This window comes from Leptopilina heterotoma, unplaced genomic scaffold, assembly GCF_015476425.1.
Source record: "Leptopilina heterotoma isolate Lh14 unplaced genomic scaffold, ASM1547642v1 Lhet_54, whole genome shotgun sequence".
Taxonomy (NCBI): domain Eukaryota; kingdom Metazoa; phylum Arthropoda; class Insecta; order Hymenoptera; family Figitidae; genus Leptopilina; species Leptopilina heterotoma.
In genome coordinates this window covers 6,119,580-6,132,565 of record NW_025111118.1, presented here as the reverse complement: position 1 = coordinate 6,132,565, position 12,986 = coordinate 6,119,580, and the positions used below count along the sequence as shown (strand labels likewise).

At 27.7% G+C, this 12,986-nt stretch overlaps 1 protein-coding gene and 1 non-coding gene across 2 annotated transcripts in view; both read right to left on the bottom strand.

Annotated features, from left to right (window-relative positions):
• Positions 1 to 12,986, bottom strand: part of LOC122508359 (eukaryotic translation initiation factor 4 gamma 3-like) — a 42,973-nt gene that overhangs the window by 1,993 nt on the left and 27,994 nt on the right. Inside the window, exons 8-21 of the mRNA XM_043621651.1 lie at positions 6,138 to 7,054; positions 5,618 to 5,932; positions 5,099 to 5,311; positions 4,720 to 4,947; positions 4,297 to 4,558; positions 3,925 to 4,022; positions 3,300 to 3,516; positions 2,802 to 3,037; positions 2,208 to 2,380; positions 1,717 to 1,796; positions 1,237 to 1,463; positions 790 to 906; positions 629 to 704; positions 113 to 262 (exon numbers count right to left, since the gene is read on the bottom strand). Coding sequence (XP_043477586.1) covers positions 113 to 262; positions 629 to 704; positions 790 to 906; positions 1,237 to 1,463; positions 1,717 to 1,796; positions 2,208 to 2,380; positions 2,802 to 3,037; positions 3,300 to 3,516; positions 3,925 to 4,022; positions 4,297 to 4,558; positions 4,720 to 4,947; positions 5,099 to 5,311; positions 5,618 to 5,932; positions 6,138 to 7,054 — 3,309 coding nt within the window. The remainder of the gene's footprint in view (positions 1 to 112; positions 263 to 628; positions 705 to 789; positions 907 to 1,236; positions 1,464 to 1,716; positions 1,797 to 2,207; positions 2,381 to 2,801; positions 3,038 to 3,299; positions 3,517 to 3,924; positions 4,023 to 4,296; positions 4,559 to 4,719; positions 4,948 to 5,098; positions 5,312 to 5,617; positions 5,933 to 6,137; positions 7,055 to 12,986) is intronic.
• On the bottom strand, positions 2,611 to 2,769 carry LOC122508564. Its single transcript, XR_006302248.1, has one exon. It is a non-coding gene; the product is annotated as a small nucleolar RNA SNORA53 (small nucleolar RNA).

Below are 12,986 nucleotides of genomic sequence, written 5' to 3'. Positions count from 1 at the left end.
TAAAATAGTAATAATAATTTACTACTGAGAGTAAATAGAAAAGAAATTCTTTTTTTTTACTTGAACTATATGAAACATATTTTTTAAATATAGAAAATCTAATAAAACTCACCAGGGGGGAATTCTAATTTATTTGCAAATGACTGAGCAGCGAACAGACATTGCAATTCTAATTTTTCATTCGCATCGACGAACCTATGTATCAGCGTTTGCAAACCTTGGAATATTTCAGGCTTGAAGTCGTGTCTTTGTTTATTACAAACTGAAACATGAAAAATTTTCCTTTAAAAAATATTTTTACTAAAAATTTATAATTAACAAAACGAAAATAAACTTTTTTTTCTTTCTTTGATAATCGAAACATATAACTGAATAAAAAGAGTAAAAAAATAATTTTAATAACAAATTAAAAATTTATTTTAATTATCAAAACGAAAATAAACTTTATTCCTTCCTTAATAATAAAAAAACTGAATAAAAAAAATAATTTTAATAACCAACAAATAGTAATAAGTGAAAATTATAAAAATTACAAATTAAAAATATAGGAATCTGAAGAGTTAAAATATAAAAAATTAAAAGAGTTGCATGAAAGTAAGGCATAAATTGCATAAATATTATTACTAACCAGTGGATACTTCCAAAATGGCAGTCATGAGAACTCGAATAAATTGTGGCTCAAGAACTTTGTCTGAAATATTATTCTGTAACAGAAAAATATTTTTTTATTAGCAAATCAATTCTCTATTATCAAAAAAAGTAAATTGTTATTAATTTTAAAGAACGCACCTTCGCCCAATTAACAACATCATCAACTATGTTATTGCTAGTCTTCATCAATTTTACAAGGTGATCATGAATTTGTTCAAAACATGAAAACTTCTCTTCTGCGAGTGCTTGTAATTTCTGCAAAAAAATTAGAAAATATCATTCAAAATTCGTCTAAAAAAAATGAAAAAAGTATTAAACTATTTACAAATGTCAGTATCCTTTTGGCTAAAAAATGCATATAGGTTAAAACCTCACTTATTTACACAAAAAGTTTTCATCATCAAATATAAAATAAAAGCAATTAATTTAATAAATAATATTAAAATATTAATATTATTATATTTTTTAAATTATATTATAATTATATTATTAATTTAATAATTTAGAACTAATTTAATTAATTTAAAATGATAACGAAGTGTGAATTAATTATTTACCAGAAACTTTAAATAGAAAAACACTTACATAATTCTTGATGATTTCATCAATATTTTCTCGTTCTCCATTAATAAGATCACTTATTTGGAGTTTACTACGAAGCCACTTTTCAACAAGGAATTCTGGTTCACAAATTGTAGAAATTTTTGAGAATAATTCACCTACTAATTTCCCACTTTGACCTGTACTTCTCAAATTAGCCAAGGTAATGGGCAATTCCGCAAGCGGATGAGTTTCGTCAATTACAAGGTGAACTGAAAAAATGCGCAAAATAAAAGAAATTATAAATAAGATTCGATTTTAAAAATTATTAAAATACGTTAATAATTTGCTTTGAAAAGCATCAGCCCTGTTGAGCATTGAAACCAGCATGGAATAATTTTTATGGTCAATATTTGTCATCATAATAATTATGTTACTTAATAATTAAATACATAATTAGAATTATATACATAAATACATAATTTACAAAAAGATCTTATTAAGAGAATAAAGAATACAACTTACCCAAAATGTCGGCGAAGTAAGACAGGATTTTCGGAATATCAATTATTAAATCATCGACTGATTCAAGAATTTCACCAAATCTGAAAAAAATTTTACTCGTGAAATCTTTGTCAATTACTAAAAAAAATTATAGTTAAGTATTAAAAAATACAATCAGTATCCTTTTGGCTAAAAATTCACAATGAGTATAATATACACATTTCTTATTTTAGAAAAAATTTTCATCATACATTTTTCCAAAAAATAAACTAAATCAATGGTCTTTTATTTTCTATTGCTAACAATAATGATTTTTTCCCTTATAAATATAAATATTGTTCCATTTTTAAAAAATTTCTTAGTTTTTAAAAGAACCCACCAAAAATTGAATTTTACAACAATTTTCTACCAGTAGAATTATAGTTTTTTTTTTAAATTTTCTAAAAATTTGAATAAAATTTCTAAAATTTTAAGCTTTATCAAATAAGAGTTGGAGATTTAAAATCACTTACCCTTTTCGGAAGTCGTTCAAAGTAATTGATTTCTTGGTGATAAGGAAGGACAATAGTTTCGATACTGATTCACGTGCATTGACAGATTTCTCGAGAACTTCGTTAACTATTTCGCGAACCACTGCTGGCAATTGTGAAGTTGGGAAATGTTGTTTAACTTCGAGTACAACATCCTGTAGAAAAAAAGATTCTCTATTAGAAATCAACTACTAATTTAATAGAAAAATGAATAAATATTTACAATAGAAGCAAAATAAAGTAAACATAAAAAAAATGAAATAAAAACTTGAAAATATTGTTTTAAAAATATTTATTTCCAAATAATTACTTTTTTTATTTTGAATGCGATTTTTCCGAGTTAAAAATGAATGAAATTAAAATTCATAAATTGAGTATTAATTTTCCTGTCCACTTTTTGGTTCACTTTGAACTTTTTAACCCAAAAAATGAGTTTTTTTGTCGTGCAAAGTATTGAAAGCAAAAAGAAGGTATTGCATATTCTAGCACACCAATGACTCAAGCATCTCCTTGGAATATCAGAGATGGATCTAAGGAGCGTGCGGAAATAATGAAAAAAACATTTCCATTACTTACTTCACCATTGCCCTCGGTGATATATTCCTCGACGAACATATGAACAATTTTTTGGAGTTCATCAAATGATTTTTCTGGTTTATTACTAATAGAGGTAGGTTGTGGAGCTGGTTTGCTCTGAGGAGGCATTGTGACACTTTGACTTCTTCCACTGTCAAGTGGAGGAATTCCCTCTCTAGTCAAGGAACCACTACTACTTAATTGGTAGCTACTGCCATTTCGCGAACTTCTACCATCTGAAAAATGTCGATCAACAAATCACAAAGTATTCCAGATAGAAAATTAAATTCTATAAATTCATAAACTTTGTCAGTATCCTTTTGGCTATGTCCCATAAACTTCCCTTTGGGAGTTATCGAATAAATAATATATCATCACGAAAATATAAAAAATTGATAATTTTGACAAATTATTTTCCATTATTTATTAACTATTTATTATTATACTTTTTTTTATTTAAAAGAAAAAATATATTTAAGAATATTTCACGTTTCTTACCATAAGCGGATTTGTAGTCAGTTCTGCCACATTCTCGTGGTCCCATCGACTTTGATCCAGAAAGTTGGAGTGGATTACGTTTTTCTTGATCAAACGATGAAATATTTTCTAGGGCTGAAAATTTATTCTGCATCTTTGTGGATCCTACAGAAGGAATATTCTTATTCCACATAGTATAAGTATTCCTATTTCCTAATTGAAGATCGTCCATTAGAGGCTGTAATAAAAGAAGAAAACAAAGAATTGTTAAAAATTTGAAACAACTAATTCAAACAGAAATTTTTTCCAAGTAAAATAATTGCATCAGAATTTTTTAACAATCACGTTTTTATCAGAAACTCCAGTCTGGCATGACAATTAAGTATCATCACAATACAATTATTAAAATTTATTACCAACACTTTAACATTTGATTTATTTATCAACAATTCTAAATTGAAGCTAAAATTAATTTCTACACTCATTTATAAATTTAATTTTCATTACGACTATAAATATGAATTATCAATAAATTAAAAAAAATAATTGCTTTCTGATAGAAGTAGTTTACTTATTTATTAATAAAAGCAAAGGAATTTTTGCAAGACTATTCTTTTTTAAATATAAAATAAATTAAAATACTTACAGGTTTAGTTTTTAGTTTCGAAGTATCACAAGAGTATGAAGCTCTCGATCGAACTGGCTGACTCCAACCACCATCTTCGGAAGACCCTGCCATTCCACCTGAAAATATAAACATTCCATTAACCAAACTATAAAAACAAACTGCAAATTTATCCTTAATTTTTAATAATTCCATCAGAATTTTTTTAAACAATCACCTCTAGTCAGAAACTCCAGTCTGGCATGACATTAAGTATCATCACAACAATTTAGTTTGTATATTTAGAAATTAAACAAAAGTTTTCTTAAATTATTTAATTATAGTAGGAAAAAATTAAAGTAGAAAGAATCGAATTTTAATACCATTAGAATAATTCTATTTGATGATACTTACGATTTCTTCGTCGGTCAACGTTCCGATCATCTTTTCGTGGGGTATTAAGAGGAATATTGAGTTGGGCATCTAATCGTTCGGTTTCTGCCTCTTTTTGAATTTGGTCCATTGTCTTAGGATTACTGTCATCTCTCCTTGGCACCCATTTATTCGCCCTCAAGTCAATTACATCTTTGAGCATGAAACGAACTCTAGAACTTATTTTTCCAGGGCCCTTATCATTTGCGATGGCCTGCATTTTTTGGAAATATTCATTCAATTCCTGAAAAAAAATGAAAGAAACAATTACAAATTGTCAAAAATTAAAAACAATTAAAATGTAAATTACAAAAATTTTTTTTTCGAATAAAAAATGAAAACAAATGGAGAAAAAAAAGAAAAATAAATAGACACATACATGAAAGAGTAAAATTTTCTACTTACATCTTTAGATTCCAATTTTTTTCCTATTGTCGTTAATAATTTACACAAACATTCTAAATTCTCCTCATCACGGAATTGTAATAAATGATTTATACAGAAAAGCATAATATTCTTTGTCAACATTCCTTGTTTAAAAAGTTCTCCAATGAACCTTATGTTACCAACAGACTTCATGCGTATCCTCCTCTCTTCCTCTTCACAGAATAATATTAATTCTTTCTTCTTTTCCTGTAATTTAATAAAAATAACAATATTAATAACAAATAAAATTTTTCCTATTCTATAATTATAAATTCTCTATATTTGCCATAATTAAGATTTCAAGAATTATGTATTCAAGAAATTACTAAATAATAAAGAAACAAGTATTCAAACTTACAGGATCTGTACATTCTTCAATTTCCTTAGCTTTCGTCTCTCTCATATCACCATTGTCGGATTCCTTTTGGAATTCATGTTGACAACGAGTGATAATTAATTTCCTAAAGTTCGCCGTTGTTGAATCAGATGGATCCGTACCGGAAACTTGCATCATGGCAAGTTCCTTACACATAAGTGCGTATTCCACGGAAAAACTAGGTTCATCAATTGCCTGCAAATAGAAAAAAAAAAAAAATTAGTCAACAAAAAAAAATACACGTAGAAAATTTAAGAAAATAAAACAAAATTTCAAATATTCAGAATTTTTTTCAACAATCAGGCCTGATCAGAAACTCCAGTCTGGCATGACATTAAAGTATCATCATTCTTACAATCATAACTAGATTATTTTCACAATTTTCAAAAAATTCTAGTTTTGTTTTTATTTTTCTTTTTCGAAATTTTTAATTTAATATTAAAATATAATTTATATATTTTAAATTTATTTAATTTATATACATATTATTGATAATATTACCTTTTCGAAGACAAGATTAATCACACGCTCCATTCTTTCCTTGGTATCAATGTTCAACGCTCTCACTTGACTAACCAATGTGTCGAATTTTTGAGGCGTTAATTTATTGAGCACACTGCGAACTTTTTTAGCGAGAGATTCGGTTTTAGCTTCCTCAATATCAATGTCGCTACCCTTTAGTCTCGTCGGTTTCCACGCATTCTCCGCTTCTCGAAGTTTAACTTCTTCTCGTAACGAGAGGGAAATAGGCATAACCATATTTGGTTTATTTGGTGGTCTTGGTTTTCCAGAATTGCTTTTCTTATTCGCTGGTGGCTGAAAATTTTCCACAATTGTTAGTATACTTTCCAAAATAATAATTCTTTCATCATCAATAATATTAGAAATAAAATCAGATTATAATTTCTCCTCAAAACTTTTCAGTCCACTACTTTCATTTTAAAATAAATCATCATTTTACAGTGAATACAAATATGAATATAAATAATAAATAATTACGAAATATGAATTTAATTCTTACCAAGCCTCCAAGTTTGGCGTTCATCGAATTCTTGGCGAAACCAGGAAGTAAACTGTCGTGTCCCCTCATATTATGATCCTTGAAAGATCTAATTTCGGGACTGCGATTCCTACTGACGTGTTGTCGTGTTTTCGAATCCTTCAACACAACTTCCATGTCGGGAAGATTTGTTGGTTTAATTCTACTGTAAGGATCGTCCTGCAATTGTATAAGGAAATCCCTGCCATAAGTCTTTTTTCCTTTTTGATTAATAGGACTCCACTGATCATCTAAATATTTATATTTCAAAAGTTGTGGTCCTTTAGGAATAGTTTCAATTTGATTTGGCGCTGCATTTTCGTCTTGTTTCTCAATGACAGTCACTGTTTCCTCAATTGATGTACGAAGTGCAGAAACTTTAGAATTCTCCTCATTCTTTTGGGCGACAATTAATTTAAGATCAATTTCGGTTTTAATTGTCACCGAATGATCGACAACGTCATTTGGAATTGGTGACATATTACTAACGACAATTGGTGATTTTGATCTTTCTTCTATCGTTGGTTTACTATCTTTATGATTAAATGTTATTGCTGGTGGTGCTTTTTCTACGCTCGTTGTATTTTCCATCGGAATTTCAGGTGTTGAATGTTGTTTTTCATGAGTTTGAGGCACAGCCTGCTGCTTTTCCTTCTTCGACTCATGATTGTCCTTTTCTTTAATATCTTTCGTTATTTCTTTAATTGGTTCCTTATTACTGTCTCTCTGCGGTAATGTTTCCTTAATTTCAGTCTGTTTATTTTCCACTATTTTTCCAGTTGGTACCGAATTCATAAAGGCATCCATATCCGAACCACTCTCTTTTTCCGCTCCCTTACGACTGATTTCACGATTTTTCTGTTTACTCTTATTTTTCTGCTTCTGCATGGCAGATTTGCCTGTAACAAAATAGAGAAAAATTCAATTATTCGATTTTTTTTTAAAAGACTATATCAATTCGAATTAAGCAGTAAAGAAAAGTAAATGTCGGCTTCTGGCCAAAGATAATTATAGATACCGGCTGTAGCATGGTTCATGGATGACTTTATTTTTATCCATTTCTTTGTAAATAAAAATGTTACATTTTTCCTATTGATAATAGAGATAAAATTCAACAACTTTGAATATTCTCAAAAAAAAAAGTTTAAAGAATGTTTAAAGAAATTTTAAGGAAAAAAATATTAAACAACGATAATTATTAATATTGTCAAGTTTCTAATGAGTTGAATATGCGGATGTAAACAACTCTTACATAAGAACTTTTTAATGCACTCTCAGATAATCCATAAGAGAATACAAGGTCTATCTTGCAGTTATGCCTTGATAATCGACAAATATGTCAGTACGACAGAAAATCTCATGATGTAATTGTTTAAAAATCGAAATATTGCCTTGAATGAAAAATTTATTTGTAAGTCAAATTAAACTTCAAGGAAATAGTTCTTATTAATAATTCACGACAATCTATTTTTTCATTAAATAATGATCTTTATTTTATTCTTTCCTATTTTTTTTCCCCCGGACAAATTTCAAAAAAAATTTATTCTACCATGATCTCTGGAACCACGACGACTTCTACTTCTTGATCTCGAACTGCTACTGGCACGTCCAGTGCCATTCATTTTTCGTTCACTCATTTTCGAATATTAAAAAATATTCACATCCAATCATTGTCAATTTTTCAATAAATCTTCTATAACTATTATTTATAATCAAAAATCATTTTCGTCACATTATTGAAAGCTTCTTTCACTTCAAGTTTGCTAGTTCTGTCAATATATCGAGTGTACAAATTACTCTAGAACCTTATTAAAAAAAAATTAAAAAAGACATCGATAAAAAAGAAAATTCTCGATGAAATTGCCGTCAACTCTCTTTGCGACTCGAATTTCAGTGTCTGCAAGAGCAGCTGCACTGATTCAGTATTTATTTATAAAACTACGAAATCTTTGCCAACAACGATCTTAAATGACTGTCCACTAATCCGACACTGTTCGTAAGGGTTGAATGAAATGTAAATCCATTTTACCAAGTCTGGAGAAAAAGGGGACAAAAAAAATCAACACGTTTTTCCGATAACACCGCGACAAGTCAATAAAATAAATTAATTTTTCCCCACTTTAATAACTTTTCCGATTTATTTTTCACTAAAAAAAGAAATGTATTTTTACCACAAAATTAGAATTTAAAGAATTGTTAAGAAAAAAATTGTCTTTTTTTACGAATACTTCAGAGGATATATCGACGCGACTTTCACGTGTCTATTTTAACCTGTGAACTGGTACAAACCGTCAGACTCCGACACACGATTTCTTAAATTAGTTCGTAAGATTCAAAAGGAGCAGGCGCATTAAAAGCCAGGCCCCAGTCTAAACTAAACTCCCAAAATCCTCAACTGGTCATGTCCGGTATATCATACTATGTGTGTGCGTGTCTCAAAAAATTTTTCCGTCAAACAAAAAAAAGAAAGAAAAGTAAAAAAAAATCCCCAGTCATAATTTCAAATATTGATTTCCGAATAGTAGATATAAAAAAATGTTTCCATTTACTAGATTATTCAAAAGTGATGTGCGATTTATTTTTATATCCAATAAATAATTCATCCAGCCAAATGTGATTGAACTAACACTTCACACGGTTTGTTTCGATTTTGCAAATATTACCTCGTCAATTTTTTTTCTATTTTAACTTTTGATTTTTATTAATTCACAATTATTGTTACTATTATTTATTTGAAGACTACATTCATTTTTTTCTGTCAAATTCTTTTGCAATTTCAATCAAATTCAATCAAAATTATAAATAAACGAAAATACGAAAACTGACAAATTGGAGTAAAAAGAAAGTGAATTTGTTTATATTGGTGAGAACAAAAAAACAAAGAAAGATTTGACACAGTAAGGTCTTACATTCACAGTTACGTTTTAACGATACAATTAAAAATGGTAATTACAATATTGTAAAAGTGTTTTTTTAAGTAACAAATTGAAACTAAATGGAAAAATTGAATCTTTTTTTAACATTCAATTTTTAGGAAACGAAAGAAAATTTAGAAAAAAAGTCTGGAAATTAAAAGTAGACGAAAAAATTAGCATAAAATTAAAAAGTACAAAAGGAATTAAAAAATTAAAAAATATAAAAGAAATTAAATTTTTTTTTAAATATAAACGAAATTAAAAAATACAAAAGTGGAATTTTTAACATAAAGAATAAAAATTGATTTCTTTCGAATAATAGAAATATTAGCTTCTCGACTTCAAAATGCAAACAATTATTGATTATTAAATTAACTTTTCGAATTCAATTAATTTATACTCCCATAAAGCGTAATCATAATTCGTTCACGAAATTTCTATATAATTAAATTAATTCACTTCAAATGCTCAAACTGGCATATATGAGAATAATATTTCCGATTTAATTAATTAATACCCGTTATTTTACTACGATTAATAATTCATGATTATCTAATTTATTAAAATTGTTATTAAACTAAAGATAAGTAATTATTACTTAATTTTTAAAAATTAATTAATAATTAATTTCCAATAATTAATTATTAAATTAATTTATGAACAGTAAACAAATTTTTTAAAAAAATGCAAAATTTCGCATTTTAGAAAAAGGAGGAAAGAATGAAGTAGAGGAAAATTGTCATGACACTCATAATCTGTTGTGTTTGAAAATCGATGGTAAAACTCGTTCGAGCTATCAGAGATGCCAATGACATAATATCACTGACGAACAAGATGCCAGTTGATTGCACTAGTTAATTCAATGCATGAAAGTAGGTTGAGTAAGATTTTGTAAAAGCAGGTCGAGGCGGCTAACTTCTCTTTTGTATTCCCCTTAATATTTTCATTTTAATCAAATATTTCCACTAAATATCGTAATTATCATCAATAATTAACCGTAAAACGTGGAAATATTTCCAATATTTAAATTCAAATGCCATTACTCACACTTCCCGAGTAAAAGTTCCTTTTTTTGACGAATAATAATTATAATTATAAAAATTACAATTATAATTATAATTATAAAAATTACAAATATAATTAAAAATATAATAATTACAACTATTACATTTAAAATTATTATAATAATTTGTAATGACCCAAGTCGACCATTAATCTCATGACTGGATTGTCAGAAATTATAATTATTTATAATAATTAACAAACAAAATTCAGACAATAATCGTTATAAATCTGATTCCAATGATTTAAATAACTGATAAATTTGATTAAAATTAAAACTTCGAGAAAATTGGTCTAAATTTCAATTAGATGAGAATTTCAAAACTATAAAATCGAATATCATGGATTTTTAATTAATATTTTTATACTCATATTCTTATTTCTATTCCTTTAGTATTTTTTTATTTCTTTCCTCATAGAGGATGAGAATTATATTTTTATATTAATATAATATATTCATAAATTAATATATTACAAAACGTATTTTATGTGAGATATAAAATGAGACTTGTCGCAGAATAACAAAGAAAAGCAATGAAATTTCCCTCCACAGAAGCAAGAATATTAAAATTCGTCAGTCATATAATAAGAAAAACCAGAACACGCTTGGCCCCTAAACTCTATACAAAGAAATAGAGAATCAAAGTTGTTCCCCCTTTCAAAATTCAACAATCTTTGTCTATATTGTATATAAGAAATCCAGACAAATCTCAAGGCCTGCGTCATTCAATTGAAATTAATAGTTCACACACAGAACTGCAAGAAGCATGAAACATAATTATTTTTAAAAATAAAAATTTATCAGTATATTACAGCAATAGGTGAACGATAAGAAATGATATTTGGTCCAATAATAATAATAACAACCATCATTATCTGAAGAAGCAAGACGGAACTATTTATCAGATGAATTTCCACAATTAAAAGAATTTTTCATCAATTTTTTTTTTTTGACGATATTGCAGAAAATAGTTTTCACAAAAATTTCTAATCAAACTGACAAATAATAAATTTCTTTTACAATAAAAATCTGCTTTGAAAAAAATAAAAATCCCCTAAAAATTTTCAAGGGGAGAAAAACGGAAAATTAAATTCTAAATTTAGAGAAAGGAATTTTTCTTTTAAACGAAAATCTCAGAAGAGACTTTTTTGGTGTTAAAAATAAATCCAAAAAAAAGGGAGAGAAAAAGAAAACGATTGAAATTGACACTGTTAACAATAAAATTACATAAGATGGAGAAAGTTTTCGGGTGTATAGTGCAAAGTCAGTGGATAAATCGAACTGCCGATTAAATAAAGAATAAACTGGCTAAAAGTGAAGGTGTCAATGTAGGCGCAATGAATTTGATGTGTGTTAGTGGCTTGGCATCGTGACCTCTTGCATTTTATACCAGCTCAAGTGGACGCACATCGACGACGATGTCGAGGAACGAAGGCCACGGCCTTTTTGGAATTGAACAAGACCAGTCGCCGGATTTTTTTTTCTCTCTTTTCATTTGCAAATAAAAGCAGACCAATTCCAATTTTATTCGCAACCAGAAAAAAAATATCCATCGCCTTCAATTATTTTCAAAAAAAAATTTTACAGCAACACTTTTTCAATTTCTAAATATCCAAAAATCAAAATTTACAATTAGCAATTTTCAAAAATCCTGAAGCAAACGAAAATTAAATAAAACTATTTACAGACAGACAAAATAAAAATGCAGACAAATATTTATCTAATCGCTCCGAATTTGGCAAGAATAAATTATACTTTAAGATTGAAGCAAATTGCGATAAAATATCGGCTTCGAGACAAATTTTTTCTTTGAATTCGAAATTGAGGGGAAAAAAATGAGAATTTTAAAGAAATGTTAACGAAATTCCCCTACTGAATATGTCTACGAGGTAGAACAAAAAGAATGTATCACGTTCCAGAGGAACCGAAAATAAAATGACTCAAGTCTCACCGAGCATAAAAAGCATCACACTAAGACAATTTTCTCAATATATCTCCACATCTATTTCTACTCGAGTAGAAAATTCTGATTCTTATGGAATTTTTTTCGTTACTAGTGCCGTAAACAGAGTACTTGTAAATGAGACTCTGAAATACCACGGAATTAACACCTGTGTTTCGAGAAAAAAAAATGACAATTAGAACTCGAAAACGACTTACGAAGACTAGTGAAGACTAATGAAGACTAAAAAGACTAAAAAAGGACTAAAAAGGTCCAGAAAAGACTGAAAAGGCTAAAAGAGACGAGAAAAAACTAAAAGACGATTAAAAAAGACTGAAAAGGTTTAAAAAGTTCAAAAAAAGACTAAAAACGACTAAAAAAGACTAAAAAGGTTCAAAAATACCAGAAAAGACTGAAAAAGATTAGAAAAAACTAAAGGACGACTAAAAAAGATTACAAAAGACTGAAAAGCCTGAAAAAGACTTAAAAAAAGACTAGAAAAGACTGGAAAACACTAAAAAATAAAACTAAAACGAATGTTTCGTACAAAACAAATTATTCAACTAAGAAGCAAAATATATCAATCGCAATAACTAAACATAAAATATTTTCTCCCTTTAACTGTATAAAATGTTTATTAAAATAAAAAATCATCTCGAAAACATTTAAATAACAGAAAAAAAATAGTTGTGGCATAGAAATAGATTAGATAAATATATGAAAAGATATTTAATGTCAAGGTGCCGTTTAGAAAGGAATCGTTTCCATTTTACAAGACACAAATTATTTAAAAATATAAATCTCGTATAATTTCTTTTTTATTCTCTCCCTCTCAATCTAAAAGTCTAAAACAAGATATTCAACCTTCTATATTCGATAGGTGACCATCTTTTTCTTTTCCCTAATAATTA